Raw genomic sequence first — 25,016 nt, forward strand, 5'->3', positions numbered from 1 at the left:
GAAATGGCCAGAAGACATGAATAGACACTTTTCCAAAGAAGACATCCAGATGGCCAACAGACACATGAAAAAAGATGCTCAACATCACTCATCATCAGGGAAATACAAATCAAAACCACATTGAGATACCACCTCACACCAGTCATAGTAGCCAAAATTAACAAGTCAGGAAACAACAGATGTTGGTAAGGATGTGGAAAAACATCTTACACTGTTGGTGAGAATGCAAACTGGTGTAGCCACTCTGGAAAACAGTGTGGAGATTCCTCAAAAAATTAAAAATAGAATTACCCTATGACTGAACAATAGCACTACTAAGGATTTATCCAAAGAATACAGGACTGCTGATTCATAGAGGCACATGTACCCCAATGATTATAGCAGTGCTATCAACAATAGCCAAATTATAGAAAGTGCCCAAATTTCCATCAACTGATGAATGGATAAAGAAGATGTGGCTTATATATACAATGGAATACTATTTGGCAATGAGAAAGAATGTAATCTTGCCATTTGCAACAATGTAGATGGAACTGGAGGGTATTATGCTAAGTCAGGCAAAGAAATAAGTCAGGCAGAGAAAGACAGGTATATGTTTTCACTCATATGGAATTTGAGAAACTTAATATGGGGGAAGGGAAGGAGAAAAAAAATAGTTTCAGGGAGGGAGGCAAACCATAAGAGACTCTTAAAATACAGAGAACAAACTGAGGGTTGATGGGGGGGAGGGGTGAGGGAGAGGGGAAAGTTGGTGATGGGCATTGAGGAGGGCACTTGTTGGGATGAGTAGTGGGTGTTGTATGTAAGTGATGAATCATGGGAGTCTACTTCCGAAGCCAAGAGCACACTGTATACACTGCATGTTAGCTAACTTGACAATTATATTAAAAAATAATAACAAATAAATAAATAACTAAATCAGATGCAGTGAAGGAGGTTAGAGTCTTTACTACTGAGGAAGATAACTGAAGAAGATAAGGAAGATCTAATAGCATATGCAATTTAAAATTATTTTACTAGTCTCACTGATTTGGGTCTCAATTCATACATCTTTCTCCAAAGCACTTCCTCTCTCTTAAGGCATTTTTGTCATCAAAATAGTTGTATATAATTTGTAAACAGACTATTTAAAATCTAGAATGGCTTTTTAAAAATTATTATTATTATCCTATAATATATCCTGTAATTATCTTTGTATTGTATCTTATAATAATTCTTTAGTAATATACATATTCTAATAATAAGATTATTATATTCTAACATAAACTATAATTATATAATAATTATAATATAAAATATTACTATAAATCATTGTATAATAGTCAACAACATATAAACTATTGTTTTTACATGATATATAGTATGAGCTAGTCATATTATAAATGTTACATAATAATAATTTATCTAATAATAGTTCCAAAATACATTACAAAGCATGCTTTGTTAAGTAAAGAAACTAGAATTACCTCTCATCCAACACAGTGGATTTTGGATCATTTTATCAGTCAGGTGGGATATATAACGTGCTTTATTTTAATCATACATTTCTGAAGAATCTCTTTAAAAATGAATATTTCCCACAAATTCAGATGAAAGATAAAATTGGCAGGCATCTCAAGTTATATATATATAACATATATATTTTATCTTATAGCAATTACTTGATGTGAAATAATTAGCTATAGAGTATTCCACAGCTTCTTTCAAGAATTGACAGACACCCAACCTATGATGAATAAGAAAACAATAAAAAACCTATTTCCACTTGGTTTGGAGAAGGTACATTTGTTTTACCAAAGAAATTATAGAAGATTAGTGCTACTCAGACTTAGTCAAGCAAAATCTGCGATTTAGTGATGTATATTGGAAGAGTTCTATTACGCAGAATTATTTTTGTTTTCAATGATGCATAGGTTTATGAAATAACAAGATTAGCTGTTCAAATAATTGGCCACCTTGGTATTTATATGCAAATCACCATCTATCAAAAGATACCGAAGTATCCTTTCATAGAATTTCCCTTGATAAGCCTGGAAGAACAGATGTCAACATCATCCCCAAAGAAAGGTGGTCCACTTACACTCTCCATGGATACTTGTCAATACCTTCAACATCTGTGCTATATATCATGCTGGTAGCCCCTTATCCTGAAGCTTTCAGGTTGAAAGGTGCTTCCAGGATTATCAACCAATCAGAAACACACCCAATTGGGAATGCTAAAGAAATTACTTAGAGATTTAAAGCTATTACGTTTTTAGCCATGGGGCTAAGCAACTGGTCGTAGCAACTAGCCAATGGGTAATTCCTGTTTTGTTTTGTTTTGTTTTGTTTTGTTTTGTTTTGTTTTGTTTTTGAGAATTAAAGCAGTGATATTTTGTAGCTTCTTCTGAAACCATTTTGGTTTTTATATACTGCATAACATAATTGTATTATTGTGTATTGTGAGGCAAAAGAAATGTTAGAAATTTAGGTTTTATATATTTATAGATAATAATTCTGTGATAGAAATTAGGAAAAAAGTATTCTTTACCACAGAGATGCATAATTTTGTAATGCAGAGGGTCCTATCTATCTTAGGGGCCTATCTTATTCCATTAGGATCTCATCTTCTTATATCTGCAACAGTCCTGTTTTCCACATAATGTCACGTTCTTTTTTGTTCTTTAAAATAAGCATAGAAAGTGGGACAATGGTATTTTACGCACTGAGTACAGACTACAAAGGGGGTTTTGTAAACATTTGAGAACTTTATCTGTTTGCTCTTTTCCCCAAAGAAACTCATTCCAGTTTCTCACTTTTTCTTGAGGAAAATTATCTTCCTTGTTCATATTCCCATTTACCACAACAATACTAGAGACATTTAAGCAAGCTGTCATTCAGCCAAAATACTTTTTAATGGCTTTTTATCAACTCCATGATAAATCTTAATTCTTCATCACAAGACACAAGGCCCTTCAGGATGGGATCTAGGCTTGCTTCTCTAGCCAATCTGCCACACTTCATGAGAAACTCTGTGCCTCAGGGCTTCTGAGCAGCCTCCATTCCTCTGTACATCCCATGTTCTCTTCCGCTTCCGTTAAGGAATTTTCTAACTCCCGTGATTTACTCAATCTGATATTCACTTAAAAACACTTAAAAGAATTGTTATTTTTACTTTTTGAAAAATGGAGACAGCAACACATATTTGTTTTAGATTTTTTCAGAGAGCATTTCAAAGAATATTTTTAGATGTAAAATAGGACCATGCCAGTTGCCCTGATGAAGTGGAGAAAGGAGTCATTGTTATTAAGAGGTGGAAGAAGCAGAAGTCCCTGCCATCAAAGAGCTCTCCAAGTAAATGCTTAACATACGCACCGACATGGCAGAGATGGAATGGAATGGGTGACCATGTCAGGTGGTACAGGCTGACAGGGGCTTCACTTAAAGTCTTATGAGAGGTGCTAAGGTCCTATGTGTTAACACCTTCTGTTAATTCTAAGCATTCTGGTTTAATACAGGGAGTATAATTATGCAGACTGTAACTGGATCCAATGGGAGTGGATTTAAGACACGTAATAGAAGCCAGTGCCGGTCTGTGTTCTGGGAGGCAAAATGATGGCTCCCGACAGAGTCTGTGGGAGTCCCAGCCTAACTCAGGAAGCTGTGAATATGTTACCTTCTATGATGTAGAGGACTTTACCGACATGATTAAGGTTTTAAGGAAGGGGGGGGGGTATCCCAAATTATCTGAGGGGGCCCAATATAATCACAAGGGTCCTTAAAAGTGGGAGAGGGAGGCAGAAAGAGATTTTACTACGTAGGTCAGGGTTGCGTGATATGAGAAGGACAACTTATCTTTGCTGCCTTTGCATCTCATGGACGAGGCCACAACCAGGGAACACTGGCAGCCTCCAGAAGCCGGGAAAGGGAGAGAAGTGGCTTTCCCCCTGGAATCTCCAGAAGGAATGCAGCTCTGCCGGCACCTTGATCTTAGCCCAGCGAGACCCGTTTCAGGCTGCCGACATTTTGTACTCTTTAAGCCAGTAAGTTTGTGGCGACTTATAGAAGCAATAGAAAACTAATGTACCTTGTTCTTCAGATGAAAGCGCTACCTTGGGGGCGTCCGGGTGCCTCACTCATTGCAGCATCAGGATTTTGATGGTGGCTCAGGTCATGATCATCTGGCTCCGCACTGAGCGTGGAGTCTGCTTTAAGATTGTCTCTCTGCCTTCCTCTGCCCCTCTCCCCCACTCGCGTCTCTCTCTCTCTCTCTCTCTCTCTCTCTCTCTCTCTCTCTCTCTTAAATTAAATTAAAAAAATAAATAAAGCTAAGAGCTATCTTGTTAGATCAGCCTTTGGTGTTTATAAACCTGAGCTAAACTTGAGGGAAATCCTTGGATCTCTAAGGACTGGAGATTCTTCTGCAGGTTTAAGGCATGGTCATTTAAAGGATTGAAAAAAATATGATTGTGGCTTGAGCCTCCCTATGAGGAGAAGTTAATAATTGAATCACAGTATAAATTATATTTTATTTTAAAGCTGTATAGGCTTTCATAAGAACCTAAATACAGACAGCTCAATAGCTGTCTACATCTTTTTGAAAAATAAAAGGTGTTAATTTTCTGAGAGTTATTGTAGGGGAGGAAAAACTTTCACTCTAACCCCTTAGGGTCCTCAGCTGGGCCTAAAAATTAAATTGACCTACAACACATTAACAGGAGAAAAGCACACACACTTGTTAAGTGTATTACATGACACAGGAGCCACATAAGGAAATGAATACCCCAAAAAAGTGGCAAACCCTAAGTGCTTATATATGAGCTTGAACAATGAGAAGCAATTGTGGAAAAATAAAACGTGTGGGGAGAGCAAAGGAAGAGAAAAGTTAAATAACAAAATTTGTACAAAATTCCGTTGGCCTCGACTCCTCATCTCTGGTGATAAGAATGTCTTTCCTCCTGGTTTAGGAGAGCCAGCTGTCATAGGGGTGTGTTAGTTCCCGAGTTTAGGGAATAAAAGGAGAGTTCAAAAAAAAAAATGGAGAGTTCAGATCACTTTTCTTGCGCCTATCTTTTCAAGTGCCTTTAGCTCAAAGTAATCCTTTGGCAAAGTGGCATGTTCTGGGATGGCACGTCCTGTCACCCTTTGTCACCAGGTTAGGCGAAATGAGAGGCATCCTACACACATTTAGCAGCAAAGCATAGCAGCTCCATTTCTTCAGCTCGGCCATTTGCTGGCACTGGTAACAAGTGTTCTCAGTAACTATGAATCTTGTGTGTCTGCCGTCACTCTCTCAAATGTGCACCCTGGCTTAGACAGAAGCCTCGGTGAATAGATTCACTCATTATTAAACCTTTTAAGTACACTTTTCTAATTAAGTATCAGTATCGTTTCGTAGACCGTTACCACTGGAAAAATGTTATAGGAAAGGTTAAGGAACTAGATCTAAACAGTTTTTTTTTTTTTAAAGGACATTTACAAAAATGTGCATCTAGATGAGATCTGGTTATATTTATCACTAAAGAATAGTGATAAGAAAATTTAACACATCTCAAAAGTTTTTTGACCCTTGGGATTTTCAAACACTTTAGGCCTTTACAATTTGCATATTTTCTGAACTGTTATTGTATTATGATAAATAGGGATTATCGTATATTTTCAGACAATGTTTTCTTAACAATTCAACTTTTATTTGTAACTCTTCCATTTATTTTAATTACTAGCACAGTGTGCAACATTTATTAATCAGCAGAGCCTTTTTAAGTTAAAATACTAAATTAGCTAACCCCATTAACACAGAATACTCCAAACAAGCAGTAATAGGAGAGGTAGTTACTGTGCAAATCGTATTAAACATGCGGGTGCTCTAGGGCACAGTTAAGCATGATTACCCTCTTTTGATCCAGTGTTCCTCTGCCTCTCCCAGCTCATTTCCAGTGGAAATGTACAAAGTGCTGCCTTCGTTTTTCCAGCTTAATTTTTCTAATGAAGTTCTGGTACTTTGTAATACTGGAGATACAGATAATAAGCCTATGTATAATTAAGAAGTTCTAGAATTTGTCTACAAAAGGGCCCTTTATTACTTTGACTCTACAGTGAGAACTGTGCTTTTGTTTTGTTCACTCTTTCCATGGAAAAAAATGATTTTTTGAGTAAGTTACTTCCCATGGAAAAAAAGTGATTTTTTAAATAAATTACTTTCCATGGGAAAAAAATGATTTTTTTAAATAAATAACCACAGAACACTTGGATTGTGTTCTTAACAGACATTTAACACCAAAGAAGTTTAAGATTTACAACATCAACATAATGGGATAACTTGGAATACTTTTATTGATATCCTGAGAATATTACATACGCCTTGGTGTATGTAATTGAGCAAGTCATAAAAAGACACTTGCGGTCTTTTTCGTTAGGTATTGTCATACTCTATGTACTCTTCCTAAGACAATGCCTGACATATGCTAGATAAAGTTTTGCCAATTGACTTTAGGTACTTTATGAGGTATATGGAATTTCTTTTTTGAGAGAACAATAATCATGTTGTGCCATACTCAGCACTCTTATATTGGTGTGGCATGAATACATCCAAAATTTTCCTGTTTCAGTTTAGGGTTCAAAAGTGTGTTGGGAGCACCTGAGTGGCTCAGTCGGTTGAGCCCCCCACTCTTGGTTTCAGCTCAGGTCATGATCTCACAGTTTGTGGGTTCGAGCCCCACACCTGGCTCCACGCTGGCCGTATGGAGTCTGTTTGGGATTCTCTTTCTCCTCTCTCTCTCTGCCCTTCTCTCTTTCTCTCTCTTTGTGTCTCTTTCTCTCTTTCCCTCAAAAATAAATTAATTAATTAAGAAAAAAATGTGTGTTGGGGTCAGAAGGAACTTGAAGCCTGAACAGAATTTCGCCAGACAGAACAAGGAGGGTGACAAAAGGAGGCGGCCTGGAGAAAGCCATCTCTGTGCTAAACAGTGCATAGTTCATGGGGTTTCAGTGTGCCTTCTGAGGTGTCTTGTGGAGCTCAGCTCGCGGCGTGGGTACCTCATGCAATGTGGCAGAGATGAGATGGAAAGTGTACTTGGAGCCCAAGTGTGAAGGGCCATGTGAACCAATGTAAAGTATTTGGACTTCACCATATGAAAGACAGTATGAAACCATCACAGTTTTAGTCACTGGGGTGAAGGGGTCAGATAGATTAAAAACATCACCCTGCTAGCTCTGTCCATGGTTAAGAAATGAGAGTCACTGGTGACAAAGACCAGTTAGAGGACTGTTACCACAGTCCAATTCCGAGATGAAGAGGACATTGGCAGTGGAGGGGCAGAGAGAGGTTGACAGATAGCTGTAGGTAGAATCCTACAAACCCTAAACCAATTTTAGGGGCCAGCCTGATAGGGTGTAGATGGCATGGTCAGGGGCACAGATATGTTTAGAGTCACTGTCTTAGAGCTTTCTTAGCTGCAAAGGGCAGAAATCCACTCAAGGTAACTCAAAAAGTTAAGTTAAAAGTTATGTTTGAAAAGATCCAGCAGGGAATCTTGTAGAAATATGAGGAACCAAAGAAAAACTGGACTAAGGTGACCTTGAGGCTGCAGGGGCATGATTGCTCACTCTGGTGGCATCTCTGCTTTTCTCTGCATTTCTGCCTCTCATCTGCTGTCTGCTGACTACCTTTATCTGCTAGGAGTTTCTTTCCCATAAATCTTCAGCTTGCATTTATTTATCATGGCCATTCCAGGCCTGATTCAATATAACCTTCCAGCTCTAGAACCTACAGCTAATTCCTTTTTTTCAGTTCAAATTGCTGAAAGAGAATCTGTTTTGCTCAATATATATAAACAAACTAGCCCACATAAGTCATAACATTGAACACAATAAATAATAAATATGTGTTAAAGTAATAGATATGTTAAGTTAACATATAAGTAAACCACAGTGGTGATCTTGGGGAAGGTATGTTACATTATATCAACTACAGTGTTTTATGGGAGTAAGGCCATAAGCAAAAATTTCTTCAGATTGAGGAGTGCCAAGCAAGGAGTCCTTTAGTGCCTTGACGTGATGACTTCTGGCTGAGTGGACTGGCTAGTCGGTGATGTCCTTATGTGACTAAGAAAAAAATACAGGCATACCTCAGAAATATTGCAGGTTTGGTTCCAGACCAAGGAACAAAGTGAATATCACAATAATGCAAGTCAAATTGATTTTTTGGCTTCCCATTGCATATGAAAGTTATGTTTACACTATAAGTATGCTATTAAGTGTATGCAACAGCATTATGTCTGAAAATGTGCATACTTTAATTTAAAAATACTTTATTGCTATATGTAAGTGGTGAATCACTAAACTCTACTCCTGAAACCAATATTATACTAAATGTTAACTAGAATTTAAACAAAAATTTGAAACAAAACAAAACAAAATTCTACAGGCTCTAGAAATGGAAACATATAAGGATAATTGATAAAACATTCTTTTCCAAAAAATAAATGGGTTAATTAATTAATAATTACTAAAACAGACTAACCATCATCTGAGCTTTCAGCAAGGTGTAATCTTTTTGCTGATAGAGGGTCCTGCCTCAGGGTTGATGGCTGCTGACTGATCAGGGCGGTTGCTGAAGGTTGGGATGACTGTGGCAGTTTCTTAATACAAAAGTGAAATTTGCCATATTGATTACCTCTGCCTTTCACTAATGATTTCTCTGGAGCGTGCATTGCTCTTTGATAGCATTTTACCTACAGTATAACTTCTTGTGGAATCGGAGTTAATCCTCTCAAACCTCTGCTTTATCCACTAAATATGTGATATTCTCACTCCTTTGTTGTCATTTCCACAATCTTCACAGCCTGTTCCCCAGGAGTAGATCCCACCTCAAGAAACCACTTTCTTTGCTCACCCGGAAGAAGCAGCCCCTCCTCCATCCAAGTGTGATTCAATCAAATCTTCAGGCTCCTCTTGTATTTCTAGTTGTCTTGCCATTTCTGCCACATCTGCACATTTCAACCTTTGTTGAAATCTTGAATCCTGCAGACTCATCCGTGAAGATTGGAATTGACTTCTCCTAAACTCCTACTAATGTTGATATTTTGACCTCTTCGCTTGAATCATGCATGTTCCTAATGGCATCTAGAATGTGAATCCTTTCCAGAAGATTTTCAGTTTACTTTTCCCCCATCCACCAAAGGAATCACTATCTATTGCAACTATGGCTTATGAAATGTATTTCTTAAATCGTAAGACTTGAGAGTCAAAATTACTCCTCAATCCATGGGCTGCAGAACGGATGCTGTGCTACCAAGTGTGAAAACAACCTCCATTTTGTACATCTCCATCAGAACTCTTGGCTGACCAGGTACATTGTCAGTGAGTGTTCATATTTTGAAAGGAATCTTTTTTTTTTTGAGCAGTAGTTCTTAACATTGGGCTTAAATATTCAGTGGGCTTAAATGTTGTGAACAGATGTGCTATGCAGGCTTTGTTGTTTCATTTACAGAACACAGGTAGAGTAGATGTAGCATAATTCTTACGGGCCCTAGGATTTTTGGAATGGTAAATAAACATTGGTTTCAACTTAAAGTCCCCAGCTGTATTAGACCCTACCAATAAAGTAAGCCTGTCCTCTGAAGTTTTGAAGCCAAGCATTGGCTCTTCTTCAGCTACGAAATTCTTAGAGATGCCATCTTTTTCCAATCGAAGGCTATTTCGTTTACATTGAAAATCTGTTGTTTAGTATGGCCACCTTAATTATTTATCTTAGCTAGATCTTTGGATAACTTGCTACAGCTTCTATATCAGAACTTAGCTGCTTCACCTTACACATCTATGTCATTGGCTTCTTTCCATAACCTCACGAGCCAACCTCTGCTAGATTCAGACTTTTTTTTCCGCAGCTTCCTTACCTCTCTCTGCCTTCATAGGATTGAATAGAGTCAGGGCCTTGCTCTGGATTGGGCTTTGGCCTAAGAGAATGCTGCGGCTGGTTCGATCTTCTATCCAGACCACTCAAACTTTCTCCGTGTCAGAAATAAAGCTGTTTCATTTCTTTCTCGTTTGTGTATTCATTGGAGTAGCACTTTTAATTTCCTCCAAGGACTTTTCCTTTGCTTTCACGACTTAGGTAACTGTCTTGTCTGGAGCAAGAGGCCTACCTTTTGACCTATCTTGGTCTTTGACATGCCTTCCTCATTAAACTTTATCATTTCTAGCTTTTGATTTAAAGTGAGAGACATATGACTGTTCTTTTTACTTCAACACCTTAGAGGTCACCATAGGGTTGTTAACTGGCCTAACTGCAGTGTTTTTGTGTCTTAGGGAAGGGGAGTTCTGAGGAAAGGGTGAGAAGGGGGAATGCCAATTTGGTGGGGCAGTCAGAACACACAGAATATTTATCCACTAAGTTCCCTGTCTTATATGGGTGTAGTTCATGGTGCCCCCAAATAATTATAATAGTAATATCCTAGATCACTGATCACAGATCATCATAATGAATATAATAGTTAAAAAGTGTGATGTATTGTGGTAATTGCCCAAGTGTTACAGAGACACAAAATGAGTAAATGCTGTTAGAAAAATGGCGCTGATAGACTTGCTCTAAACAGGGTGCCACAAATCTTCAGTATGCAAAAAGCACGATATCTGAATAGATCACTAAAGCAAAGTGTAATAAAATGAAGTATGTCTATATAAGAATTATAGGTTTGATTGGATGGAGGTTTTGGAAGTAAGCTTAATTTAGGGGCAGCTCTTTAAGATTCCTATTGTGCATCTAGGTAGATAGATATTCCTAGTGAGCATTTGAAAATACTGGTCTTGAGTTAAAGAAAAACATGGTATATAGAGATAAGGATTTAGAAGTCATCACTGTAGAGGAATTAATTAAAACCTTGGTGGTGAAAGAATCTGCTAGAGGGAAGCTATCGAGAGAGAAATGTACAAATTTCTGGGGGTTGCTTTCATGTTAGGACTACGGTCAGGATGCTCATCTACATCACCTTGAGGTTTAAAATTATATACATGTGCCTTCCCCAGTCACAGATATTTTGACTCAGTAGGCAGATGTGTTTGTGATTATGCCCAGGTGATTCAATGCACAGTTATGGCTAAGATAAGAGTCATTAATTCAAGGTATTGGCAGAAAATGGTAAGTCTGTCAAGAAATTAGGAAAGCAAAGAGGAGAAAGAGATATTTTACAGATGTAAAGAAAATTCACTACAAGGACTGGATGAACAGCCTGACGTAGAAGTCAAGTCAAGTGAGAACTAAAAGTATGTTTTGGATTTGGCCATTGGGAAGTCATTCATTGGTAGCTTTACTTTCTTCTTTAACTATCAGCTGATTCTTATTTCTCCCATATTCTTCAGGATATCATAAAAGAGCTTGGCCAAAGCTCAGACATATCAGACAAATTCTTGGCCAAAGATCAGACATATCATGTCTAAAATTTTACTCTTACCTATGGTGATATATGTCTATATGTATATACACCTGTTTCTAAATTTATATATATATGTGTGTGTGTGTGTGCAATAATATATATACACACTAAAATATTCAAATATATAAATTTCTATTAAAAATATATTTATTTTTCAGGGGCGCCTGGTTGGCGCAGTCGGTTAAGCGTCCGACTTCAGCCAGGTCACGATCTCGCGGTCCGTGAGTTCGAGCCCCGCGTCGGGCTCTGGGCTGACGGCTCAGAGCCTGGAGCCTGTTTCAGATTCTGTGTCTCCCTCTCTCTCTGCCCCTCCCCCATTCATGCTCTGTCTCTCTCTGTCCCAAAAATAAATAAACGTTGAAAAAAAATTTTAAAAAATATATATTTATTTTTAATTTAAAATATGGAAACACAAACACATATTAAATTATTAAGATAAAGTGGTGCCAGTGTCATATGTGTCTATGCCATATATATATGTCAGCACTTTTCTAGGATTTAATTTTAATATTATACTTTAGAATTGTGCTGAAAATTAACACCAAATTAAGCCACCTATGGATTGTAGAATCTGTATTCTTCTGCTTTTAAATTCATTTTGTAACATCTTTGGTACAGTCACAATTTCTTAAGAATAACTGATAATGATTTGGTGATTTAATCCAAAGGTTGGCTCAGTGACTTGAGATATAATTTGGTTAGAGACCTTGAAATCATTGAAAATGCTTAGATGCACACATGTAAAATTTAAACCAGAGGTTGCAAAATTTAATGGCTTCTGAGCTGCATAGTCTCCAGGTATGTTATATTTGGATGCTACTATTTTCTAAAAATTATATTAATGGAAAAGTAATTAAAAATAGTAATTTTTTTTTTAAATCCATATTTTTCCAGTGTTTATTAAAACCTAGATGATCTTGGGGCACCTGGGTGGCTCAGTTGGTTAAGTGTCCGACTTCGGCTCAGGTCATGATCTCACAGGTCGTGGGTTTGATCCCCACATCAGGCTCTGTGCTGACAGCGCAGAGCCTGGAGCCTGCTTCGGATTCTGTGTCTCCCTCTCTCTCTGCCCCTCCCCTGCTCATGCTGTCTCTATCTCTCAAAAAAATAAATAAATGTAAAAAAAAATGATAAATAAATAAATAAATAAATAAATAAATAAATAAATAAAGCAAGCCTAGATGATCTAGAAACAGTGGGCCCACAGTCTCACATGGCAATAATTGAAGCTTACCTTCTTATTTTTTTTGTCTGACTCATTGGTGTTACCCGCCTAGCCCTTCTGGATATAAATATTGGAGATCCTTGTTCTAGGTGATAAGCTCCTCAAGAATACAGCCCATGACTTACACAGTACACTGAGCACAATGCTTGAAAAATGGTAGGTGTTAAGTTTTTCTTTTTTTTTTTTTTTTAATATTGACTTGAGCTTGAACTGAGTCTTGTTTGTTTTGTCTTTATCTGATCACCAAAATTATTCTCACTGAAAGAAAAGTCAAACAAAAGAAAGTGAGTTCAATTGTGATTTCTCTTTGATCTTTATTAACATTTTCCTATTACTCCTGGTAATAGGCAAACCTGTACTTCTGTTTTTCTTTCTCTTACTTTCAATAGCATTTTCCAAACTGTGTCTCTTAAAACACTAATCTGCAAGATGTTAGTGAATTTTCTATCAGATAAATTTGGGAAAAAGTTATATTTAAAACAGTTAAACTTTTTTTTTGGCATTTATAGGGCATCTCAGTCTTAAATATACTTTTATTTAGTGTAAACCTCAAAGAAGTAGAATATAATATATAGCCTTTTGCAAACTTATTCACTCATTCATTCAACAGATATTATCGCATGCCTAATATGTGCCAGGCACACTGTATTAGGCACTGGGGACAGAGCGATAAACAAGATAGAGATCTCCTGGCTTCCTAGATCTGATAGTATAGTTGGCCACGGAATCCCCTCTTCCAGAGACCACAGTCTAGAGTATGCCACTCTGGAATGTTATTCAACAAAGAATATTTGAGTTTCCTTAGCAATTTTTTAAAAATTTTCAGCTTATTTTTTCCTTAGACCTTCTCAACAATGATTTGTACAAGTGTTTCCTATAGCCTTATTTCCCCCTTAGCTTTTATTTAGTTTTTTACTTAGTTTAATAAAACTGTTTTCTTTAAGTTTTTAATTTTAATTTCACTATGGTTAACATGCATAGTTCTATGTTCTTTTATATCAATTACACAAGTCCTTAAAATATCTGAGCTTATCCTTTTTAGCTATATCGGTGCCTTTGTTAGTTTAAAACATCTGATATAAATGGCCCAAAAGAAGAGCCTGTGTGAAATGTTACTTAGCTAGAACATTTAAATTTAGTATCTTTTACCAAAGTTATTTTTTTCTTTTTTTTAAAGATTTTTCACAATTAACTACAGAAAAGTCAACTCTGCAAAACATATGTCCGAAAGTTGTTACATAGCTCTAATAAAGGTAGTGAATCAGCATGCCTTGAGATTGTTAATAATAACAATAATATATCCAAGAATTCGATTCCTCTTAAGCCAAGAAAAATGTAAGTAGAAGAGCAAAATATGTCTTCCCACTTAAATTTAGAAGCTTGCAATATAAGCTCACTGTCGAGTTGAACAGATAATCTTGCCATTTGAGTCCTTTAAATATTACATTTCTGTCTCCACCCTAGGGAAGAGACCTGTGCTATTGATATTGCTGCTTAAATAGTTTATGAGTTTTAAATTCCCACTATGAATTCCACTCTTATTTTAAAATACTTTATGTATTAAACACTTAGAGCTATGGTTACATTAAAATCTCAGTGAAAGCTGTCTTCATCCAGAAACGAAGTCTGTTTAATTCCTATTCCAGTTTGTTGCTCGTTTTATTAACATCTCTTCAACCAAAATTCGACTCAACTAAAACATATTAATAGAGTAGTAGACTATGTTTTGAGGTCTTTCTGTTGGTATTAATGAGTTACATGTTACGTTTATTTGGAAATTTGGATTCTTAATATATATAGTGAAAATACTTTATTTCTCATATTGAACGTAATGAAAAAGAGACTTACTTGCTAAGTTTATTCTAAAATTTAGATTATTCTGTATTTAAAGGAAAAATATTCAGCTTTTTGTGGACCTTTTTTATGAATCATACCTGAGTCAGTTAACCTGGTTAGTGTTTAAAAGGGCTAAAATTATTCAGTATGGAGTCATAATTGACATAGCACTGTATAAGTTTAAAAGGTACAGCATAATTTCACTTACATATATTGCAAAATGATATACATTCATTATTCATTATATTAATTCAATATTCACTATTAATTATACATACTACAAATCTAAAACATACCTCATCCTATTTCAAATATAATTGACAAAAATAATTTGCATATTTCCAATTATGTGGGTTTTTTTCAAAATACTTTATCTTTTTTTTTTTTTTTAAAAGCTATGATTAGTTAATGAGAACTGAGTCATCTGATAATGAGACCAGAAATGAACTGGTTATAACTCAGCCCTCAAAACATTAAATTTAGTATTTTCTATGTTATAATAATGATGATAATATTAAAGTCTAATAGAATCATTTTTGAACAGGTGTACTTTTAAGATAACATGAAAACTATTTGTTTGTTGATTGGTTTATTAGATTAAATCAATTTGCTTGATTCATGTTTAATCTTTTAGTTCTTTCATCACCTCCCTCCAAACTTTTACACCCAGGTGTCTTTGCTTGTCAAATTAACTTCTGTAGACTACAGAGGATTCCCTCTGGAATTAAAGGAAATGCCTTCCTTTAATTAGCCCATAGTGGTTTTTTTTTTCCTCCTATTTTATTTTCTTCACCACCAACTAAATAACTATTCTATTTTGAACATTTCAAAGCTCTGAATCCTTGCTCCTTTTTTTTTTTTTTTTGAAAGTATTTTAGATGTGCCTTTTAAGCCAAGATCCTGGGATGAATTCCAGCACTCACTCCTGCATCCCCATTAGGGAGTGTCTGTCCTACCAGTGTTGTTAATGATTGGGGTGGGCTGCTCGTAAACTAAGATTTTATTAATACAACTTGTGATCTTTTGAGTATATTCTACAATTCTGCTACGAGAAAACTTTTATGGCAACCATTATTGCTATGAGAAAAAATAATTGCCGTGACTCCCTCTCTGTGTAGTATATAAGGCCAAACCGATTACTGATTTTCTGAGTCTTTGGTCATTTTTTCCTCAGTAGTACGTGGTTAAGAAACAATATTATCATGAAGTCACTCTTAATAGAGTTAGAAGTAAACTACTGCTTGCACATATGAAGTTCAATTACTCAAATATTAAGTCAATAAAATTCATAAGACCTTATTTGCTATGCTATCATCTCAGTACATTACATTTTCTTGTCTATGAAGTATAGGAGATTTTAAAAACTTGAAGACTAAATCATTTTATAACTGATCTGAGATGATGGAAAAGTACTTTTATTTCCTTTTCCCACATGAAAAAGTGGATGTATTGATAGTCACTTATGTAAGAATCCTGTATTTATCTTATAATTCATTTATAAAAAAATATTTTTTTCAGTAAAAGGTGAAAAATGTCAGGCATGTCTTGGAATGAAAGGATCTCAAGGCATCTGATTTAGCAACAGAGAGAGAGCTATGAGACGTGGTCACAGGCTACCTTTCCTTGATCCCCAGTATTGATGAGCCTTTGTAATGCTGTGGTCAAGTCTGCGTTTTAAAGAGAGGATTGGCCAAGAGCCCAATGATGAGCCCAAGTTTGGCAATAGTATCTGTGAGGAAAGAATAAAGTAACTGAGACAGTATTTCCTATAGACCTTAAGTAAGATAAAACTGTTGAAGCTTAGCCTGTTCTCATAGGAGCTGGTATGCACCCCATGAAAAGTGTTGTTTCTATTTTCTGGGAAGATTAGCTACATAATTTATAAGACCCTACATGTGTGTTCCAGGCTTTTACCTCTGAGCATCTACTCATACAAGTCCCTGAAATGCATGCTCTTCTCAATTTCTGTGTCTGTCTAATGAAGTCTGACCCATTTATTAAAACTCAGGTTAGATATTGCCTTGCTGTGCTTTGCTATTTCTCTTACCTCTGGCCTAGGCGCGTGCACACACACACACACACACACACATGCACACACACACAATCTTATTTGCATCTTTTGCATAGCTCTTGGAGAATTCATGGTGGTCTGGAACCAAATTCCTAACTTGCAATAAAGTGTCCCTTTATCCTGAATAAAGTATCCCTTTATCTTGCTTTGTGTTAATACATGTATTTTACTAGGAGGGCTGATCTAGGGCATGTTCAGTGTTTGAGACCTGTTCCATAAGCATGTACCTTGGTATCTATAAATTGTTATCACCATGTTCATCTTGGGGTGATTTGCCCAGCTAAAATCCATTGCAGCTTGCATAACTCCCCTATAAAGTGTCAAAATTTATATACATGTAAACATAAAAACAAATGCTTTGCAAGTTATAAAGATCTGTAATATATAACTGTACATTTTCTTCTTATTTACTGTACAGTCATCTTTACCAAAAGGCTCTCCATGATCTACTTCGTGTCCTTTATAAAGAACCCAATTTCCAGCTGTGTTGAATCCTCTCAGTTCGGAATTCCTTTTTCTGTTCTAACTCACCTCTGTATCTTTGTATATATTGTTTCTTCTGTCTAAATTGGCCTTTACCAACTTCTTAACTTGACTACTTGTCTTTCAGCTCTGGCAAACACAGCCTGGAAAGATAACTTTTCCATGTCCCATCTCCCAACTGCTTGCCAGTAACCCCAAAACATAAGCATGCACACTGGCATATTACAAACACATATGCACATGCAGACATAAACCTTCCTCTGTACCTTAGTAACCTCTTGTGCATACATCCATCACACAACTTAACACATTCTGTGTTGTCTTATTCTCTACCCCCTGCCATTAGGCAAGAATTCCTTTTAGGTATCGTCCACCTTCCATCATTCTATCTCAATGTTTTCCAAAGTGCTTAGTATATAAAAGCTTCATTGAATGTTAGTTTAATAAGTGGATATTAGGACAGTAGAGGAATCACTGTGGGCCTGGATTGGGACAATTAGGTTGCCTAGGATGGAAAGACAGAAAGAAAGAAAGGAGAATGGCGTCAGTGGGATGGCAGATAAGGAATGATGGAAAATGGACAGATCAAGTGCATTCTAGGAAGCTTGACAGATGGACTGAAGAATATAGGCTTCAATCAATAGGCAAGAGGGGTTCATAATTTGTAGATTTCACTTATTTGGCAGTGAAATAAATGAGTTGGAGGAAAACCTAGCATCGTGAGTGGCAATAGTAGGAATATAAAAAAGGGGTAATAAAAGGGAGTTATCAGAGAGAAAAAATATATAATTCATTAGTCTTCTTTTTTTGGAAAATATAGTAAGTATACTCAGGGACTCATTTTCCCTGAAGCTAATTGACTGTTTTTAATTTTTGCTTCCCGAGATTCCTTACAGATTCTTCCCTAAATGCCCACACGTTCAGGTAGTGATGTGTTTTTAAAGCCACTGTTTGTCCACAATGTATTTTAGAATTTATTCCAGATCTGAATCTTTGATGAAATTATAAAAATAATAGGTTAACCTGTATCTTCTTTAGTATGCTATTCATCCAATTGAAAAGAAATGACTGCAAGCAAGAAGTGCATCTGAGTGTCTATTTAAAATTGGTAAAAGATAACATTTCAAAAAGTAATTGATATTTTCTAAAAGTTTGATTATAAGCTAAATTGATGTTTTTAGGGTTTTCATAGCTACTTATACTTTTACAGAGCAAATCCTATTTAAGAATTAAATAATTTATTCCTAATTTGAAACTAAATATTTGAAAAATATTTATAAACATCTAAATATTTTTAATACGTTACCTACATATGCACGTACATACATACATACACTTAAGAATATGCATACACGTTCCTTCAGTGAAACATTATGGCTGAATGAAAGTAAAATTAACTCGTGGACAGGAAAGTACTTAGTCTTTCAGCCTTGTCTTCTCAGCCATCCATTCCCTTGAGAAAGCAAATTTTGTTCAGACACAAAAGAAAAATGTACTATTAAAATGCAATTCAGAAGTGATAAAAAGTGTAAGTGCAGCAGCCGGCTCACAGCACCCCTCTTGTATACTCAGGGACATTGGGGCCACATTAATTTTTGTGCGTGTGATGTCCATCCCATGTGCAAATTAGTACTGGAAGGACCATAATCTGTCTTATATGAGAGCTCTTTTCCCAGGAGCATATGTAATACATGCGTGTGTAATCTTGTGTGATTCAAAGCTCTGTGTTCTGTTTATTTTTATTTTAAACAAATTTTTCCTAAGAATTTTTCATTAGGAAAAATATTAAAGAGCAGCTTATTAATAAACATTAAAAATAAATTATAGAGAAGTGTGAAAAATGATGAAATAATGCTTGTTTCCCCTTACTTTTTAAGGCAAATTTATGAACGTAATGGCAAGGAAACAAATTTTCAATTGAATTTAGATTTTATTAAAAAGCCTTTCTTGTGTTAATTAAATGAGGTAATATATATGAAAATATTGACAAATGGTTAGGGTCAATAAATCTGTTGAACTTCAACTTTGTTTTTCCAAAGTCTGAATTTCAGAATATTCTTCTCAGCAGAATATTCTACTTCACTGTATAATATATATTTTTTTATTGCCCAGATCTTTTTCTCTAAATGTTTCTTTTATTTAAAAAAGCATCAAACTCCAACTTCATTAGTACCATATCTTCTTCGATTACATTAATGAAAAGTGTTTGAAGTATATTCCTGTTTCCTTCATTAGATTTCTTTCCTCCAGATTATCTTTTATGTCTTTTATGCTTGGAGATGTGTCTGTCTTTCACGTTGGTATTTCCCCCAACTGGTAATCCATTCTTACATTCGTATTAGAGGAGACTCTAAAAATCGGACTAGAAACTGTAGTTGTGTGTGAGTGTGGCTTTTTGACTGATAGGCTTTCCATTAAGAAATCTTCAAATGTCGAAATTTGAAGTTGTTTCTCTGGGCATTTCCAAGATCTTTTGAGAAGATGCATTAGTCAGATGAAGTGTTTAAGTCCCACTGCCAGTTCACATAGACATGAGCAAGGGAAGAGTTCACTGAGTAGACACTGATTTAAAACCCATATATCCCATTTGGTGCTTCCCCCTTGGCCTGCCACCTGCTCCCACTGAGACCAGAGCTCTCCAGTGTAAAGTTTCTGACAATAAACTCTTCTCATGGATGCATGGACTGGGAGAGGAACCTGGGGATTTAATCACTCCTTGCGTAGACTTTTAATCTGTTTCCAGTTTTATCCCTCACTCTCACCTTCTGCAATAACTGTAGCTTTTTTCCCTGAGCCTCGCCAAGGTTGTGCAACATTGACCTTTCCCTTTAGCCTCTCCCTTTTCTGGAACTGCGATTTCAGTCGTTTTGAATTATCTGTCTGCTTTTCACCTGCCCAAAATTTGTTGGTATTTTAATCTGCTGTTTCTCCTCTCCTGTCCTCTTTCTTCTTGTAGATTTATAATTTTTTTTCTTTACTCTTATTTCAGAGGGTTCTGGTGAGGTTTTTTAACAATTCACCACATTACATCAAAATCTTAGATGTGGATTTTAAAAATTTGATCTTTTATGTTGATCATGGTAACACATTAAAATAAGAATGATGATGATAATGATAATGGTGGCTGTGACAACAAGCTACTTCTACTTGTTCATTCCTTACAACAACCCTGGATGGAAGTAAAGTCTCATATAGAGGTCAAGTAACATCCATAAGGGAACACAGCTGGCAAGGGCAAAGCTAAGATGTGGATACTGGTCTGGGTGACTGAAAAGCCCCATTATTCATAACCCCTGCCAAAGATGCCTTCATTATTTGGGTGAGTTAAAGAATGAAACTGAACTACTGTCTTACAACATACACAAAAAGTTTACTTAAAATGGATTAAAGACTTGAATATAAGACCTGAAACCTTAATTAATACTCTTAGAAAAAAATCATAGTGAGTTCCTTGACCTCGGACTTAGGGATGATTTTATTGGATTTGACACCAAAAGCCGAGGCAGCAAGAGCAAAAATAAACAAGTGGAACCACATCAAAATAAAAAGCTACACAGCAAGAGAAACCATCAACAAAATGAAAAATCAACCTACTTAATGGGGGACAACATTTACAAATCATGAATCTGATAAGAGGTTAATGTTTAAAACATATAAAGAACTCCTACAACTTAATAGCAAAAAGAGAAACAGTTTAATTTTAAAACGGACAGAGGACTTATATAGACATTTTTCCAAAGAAGGCATACAGATGGGCAACAGGTATATGCAAAGATATTCAACATCACTAATCATCAGGGACATGCAAATCAAAACCACAAGGAGTCACCTTACACCCGTCAGAAAGATATAAGTGTTGGCAAAGATGTGGACAAAAGGAGACTCTTGTGTACTGTTGATGGGAATGCAAATTGGTAAATTGGTGCAGCCACTGTGGAAAACAGTGTAGAAGTTCCTCAAAAAATTAAAACTAGAACCCCCTACTGTATGATCCAGCAGATTCACTTATGGATTTATTTGAAGAAAACAAAAACACTAACTCAGAAAAGCATATTCACCCCCATGTTCACTGCAACACTATTTACAATAGCCAAGATATGGAAATGTCTTGTCCATCAGTGGATGAATGGAAAAAGAATATGTGGTATATACAATGGAATATAATTCAGCCATAAACAAGAATGAAATCTCGCCATTTGCAACAACATGCATGGACTTTGAAGGCATTATGCTAATTGAGATAAGTCAGACAGAGACAAAGACCATATGATCTGACTTATATGTGAAATCTTAAAAAAAAAAGTTCTGATAGATAACCGAGAACAGATTGGTGGTTGCCAGAGATAGGGGGCGGAGGGCAGGTGGATGAAATGAGTGGAGAGAGTCAAAAAGGTGCAAAATTCCAGTTATAAAATAAGTAAGTTATTGGGATGTAATGTACAGCATGATGCTATCATTTATAATACTGTATGGCATATTTCAAAGTTGCTAAGAGAATGAATCTTAAAAAATTCTCATCACAAGAAAAAAAATTCTGTAACTGTGTATGGTGACAGATATTAACTAGACCTTGATGATCATTTCACAATATATACAAATATTGAATTATACTATACATCTGAAACTGATATAACCTTGCTTGTCAATTATACCTCAATAAAAAAAGGAAAGTATATTTGAAGACAACCCATTTCAATGAGAATTTTTTATACTGGGCATCCTTTTCATTTTTGGATACCATTTTTAAATTAAGAAAGTTTTTGTTCACACAATAAATTTTAAGTAAGTTACTTGGCATCATTAATAAGTTTATTGAAATTTTTCTATATTTCCAAGATACTTGAAACTTACAAAAAATTCTGTGAGAAAAGTTTTGGTATCTCCATTTACTGAATGAGACATGAAGATTCATAAAAGTTAGTAACAGAGATAGTGGCAGAGGTTGAAGTGGAATCCAGGTATTCTGATTCCAAGCCATGTTTTATTTTCACTATGCTTTAGTACTTCTCTAAATTCTAATTTTTTAAATCAAATATCTGTAGATATAAAATTAACAATATCACTTAAATATTCTTTCAGGTTTTTGCCATTTTCTTCCTACCATAAAAATAAAAAGTACATCCCATTAATGCATTCATCAAGCAAGTATGGTCCCAATTCTTACGGAAGTCAACATTTTAGAGATGAAAATCCTAAGAAATGGATCTGTGACAAGGTAAGTTGGTGAACATTTAAAAATGATGTTCCTTTGGAAAGGCTAAAAATATGCACCAATTGCAACAAATATAAATATTCTCATTGCAGCTAACACTTTCCTGGTTATAAAATTATTTATAGCTATTTTATGTATACATGACACTGCCGACTTGTGGCAGTGAAAGGTTTGTGTTTTTGTTTTTTAGTGTTATATGTCAGTCACCCTGTGATCTCTGACATGCATCATGGCTTTGCCAAAGCCAGTCAGGGTCAAAGTTTGAATCTGCGATTACAGAGTAGAGTCCACCTCTCAGGCACGAGATCAGCGTTTGGTTGTTTTCTCTCAACCTCTGTGTGTATGTGGATAGATGGAGAAGTAGATGATAGATAGATGGATAGCTAGATAGATGGATACATAGATAGATGGATAGATAGATGGATGGATAGATGGATAGATAGATGATAGATAGATGGATAGCTAGATAGATAGATAGATGATAGATAGGTGGATAGATAGATAGGAATATATAATATGATATAGAAAAGAAGAGGCAAATAAATATTAAATGACTCCAGAGTTATATTTGTATGCATTTACATAAAAATTTCTAAATAGGAAAAACACCAAGATTTCTTGTATAATATGAGGCCAATGAAAGTTGTTACTGTGTGTTTGTCCTATTATCTAACAGAAACTGTAACTTAATTACAAAAAATAATTACACAGATAAAGTGAAGTTGTAAGTGACTTTTTGGAAAAGGGTTAAAGCCACTGAGGTCTATATCGTATATTAGACATACTGGTTCTATTAATAGTCTGTCAATGAGGATTTATTCATTTATACACGGCCTCCTTCCAAAAGGATTTAAGGCACCATACTAAAAGGCAAATACAGCAAAGGTTATATTTTAGAAATAAAAATAAGAGAAAGTGATCTTAAATGAGAACAGTTGCCTATGCTCACAAAATAAAGGGAACATTACTGCAGTGGCAGCAGGAATTTCAGCTTATAGATGGCGAAGACGAAGAGGAAAACACAAGTTATAGACATATCCTCATTACTCAAGAGGAAGAAACATGTTAGACCCTTAAGAAAAATGAGATCTTTCTTTATTTTACTAAACTCTAAGAAAAAATCTTTTTTTAGGATATTGTAACCATGGGATTACCAAGGGTAAGTTACTGGGGAATGCTGTGGATTCTTTAGAAAGTGTCTTTTTCTTTTCACCTACTAAGTCATCTTTCTTAAAAAATGATCTCTAAAATACTAAATAATAATTCCATAGCATAAGGAATGTGTACAGTGAGTAGTTCTTCCTAACTCCTTGATTGGCAAGCCTAAATATTTGGTGATGATGTATTCTAGGCATTTGCTTTTACCTAATATGCAACCATTTAGAATATAAGCTAAATATAATTTTCAAACTATTTAATTTCATATTTTGAATGTGCATAATATGATCTACATCTTATTTCTATTTGACATAAACATCTTTTGCTTTTATGCCCTCTCACCATTTCATTTAATTCAAGGAAGTGTTCATTTCTTTAAAACATAAATGACTTACCTTAGGACATTAAGCTACTTTACAGTAAGAAAGATTCTTGTGCAAATGTTTCTTTCCTAAAATAATACGGTTCTTTTTGGTTTTATATGACAGATTCACCTCATACATTCTGACATTCCAAGAATATGCATTTATCTGGGGTGCCTGGGTGGCTCAGTGGGTTAAATGTCTGACTCTTGATATCGACTTAGGTTGTGATCTCACAGTGGTGGGATTGAGCCCCTGGTCAGGCTCAAGGCTAAGCATGGAGCCTGCTTAAGATTCTCTCTTTCCCTCTGTCTCTCTCTGCCCCTCCCCTGCAGCTGGCTTTCTCTCACGTGCAGACACATGCTTTCTCTCAAAATAAATAAATAAAACATTAAAAAAAAAAGAATATGCATTTGTCTTATTGAAGTAAGCAACTTCATGGACATACAGAGACTTTTGGTTACTCGCTAAAGTGAAAAATAGTTTATTTTGTTCTTTTGAGGAATCATTGTGTGCCTCTGCATACTTTTAGAAAGTATACATACTTTAAAAGCTAATGACAAATAATTGTTCTTGTAGGCCCTCAAAATTAAGATGGAAACGTGTAGGGATTTTAAAAATCTTATTAAATCATGAATCCACTTAACCCTACATAAAACCATGTAGAAAAATACTAAAAACAAACTGAAATTCCTTCTTCTCTCCATTCCTTCCTTATTTCTTACTACTTTCTAACCTCTTCAAATAACCATATTAAATAAACAAATCATTCTTCTGTGTGGCTAATGTAATCTGCACAATATAGGGGGAGACATTTTGCTGTTTATATGTTAAATCTTACAACTATTAGACATAATTTATATTTTGACTTGATATTAAGTGATTTGGGTGAGAATTGGGTCCAGTAAACTACTAAAGGTAGGCTTCTTTTTCTTTATTTTTATAAAACTTTGTTTCTTGATTACTGAGGTTGTAGTTAACAATTTATTCATTATTGGTGGAGTAAGGATAGTTTTAGGGAAGCTAGAGTTATTAAGCTCCAAATATTGAAGAAGGAAAGCTGACCTGGTTTGTGCTTCTTCTGTGGGAAGACAGACTGTTTACAAACATTTAAATGTACATGACATTGAGTTGAAAGCAGTAAATTGATTTCAGCCAAGAAACAGCTCAATTAAATATAGGTGGTTCCTGTTTCTCCACATTTTCCATCATGTTTTCAGATCATCCCTTTCTCTTCTATCTTCTATAGGCATGGAGG

General features: G+C 35.5%; 1 protein-coding gene across 3 annotated transcripts in view; it reads left to right on the forward strand.

Moving 5' to 3' along the window:
- Positions 1-25,016, forward strand: part of SPATA17 (spermatogenesis associated 17) — a 204,961-nt gene that overhangs the window by 114,592 nt on the left and 65,353 nt on the right. For all 3 annotated transcript variants that reach the window (XM_047840794.1, XM_047840793.1, XM_047840795.1), the window contains exon 9: positions 22,106-22,241. In XM_047840794.1, the coding sequence (XP_047696750.1) occupies positions 22,106-22,241 (136 nt within the window). The remainder of the gene's footprint in view (positions 1-22,105; positions 22,242-25,016) is intronic.

This window comes from Prionailurus viverrinus, chromosome F1 (genome assembly GCF_022837055.1).
Source record: "Prionailurus viverrinus isolate Anna chromosome F1, UM_Priviv_1.0, whole genome shotgun sequence".
In the NCBI taxonomy this organism is placed as follows: Eukaryota; Metazoa; Chordata; class Mammalia; order Carnivora; family Felidae; genus Prionailurus; species Prionailurus viverrinus.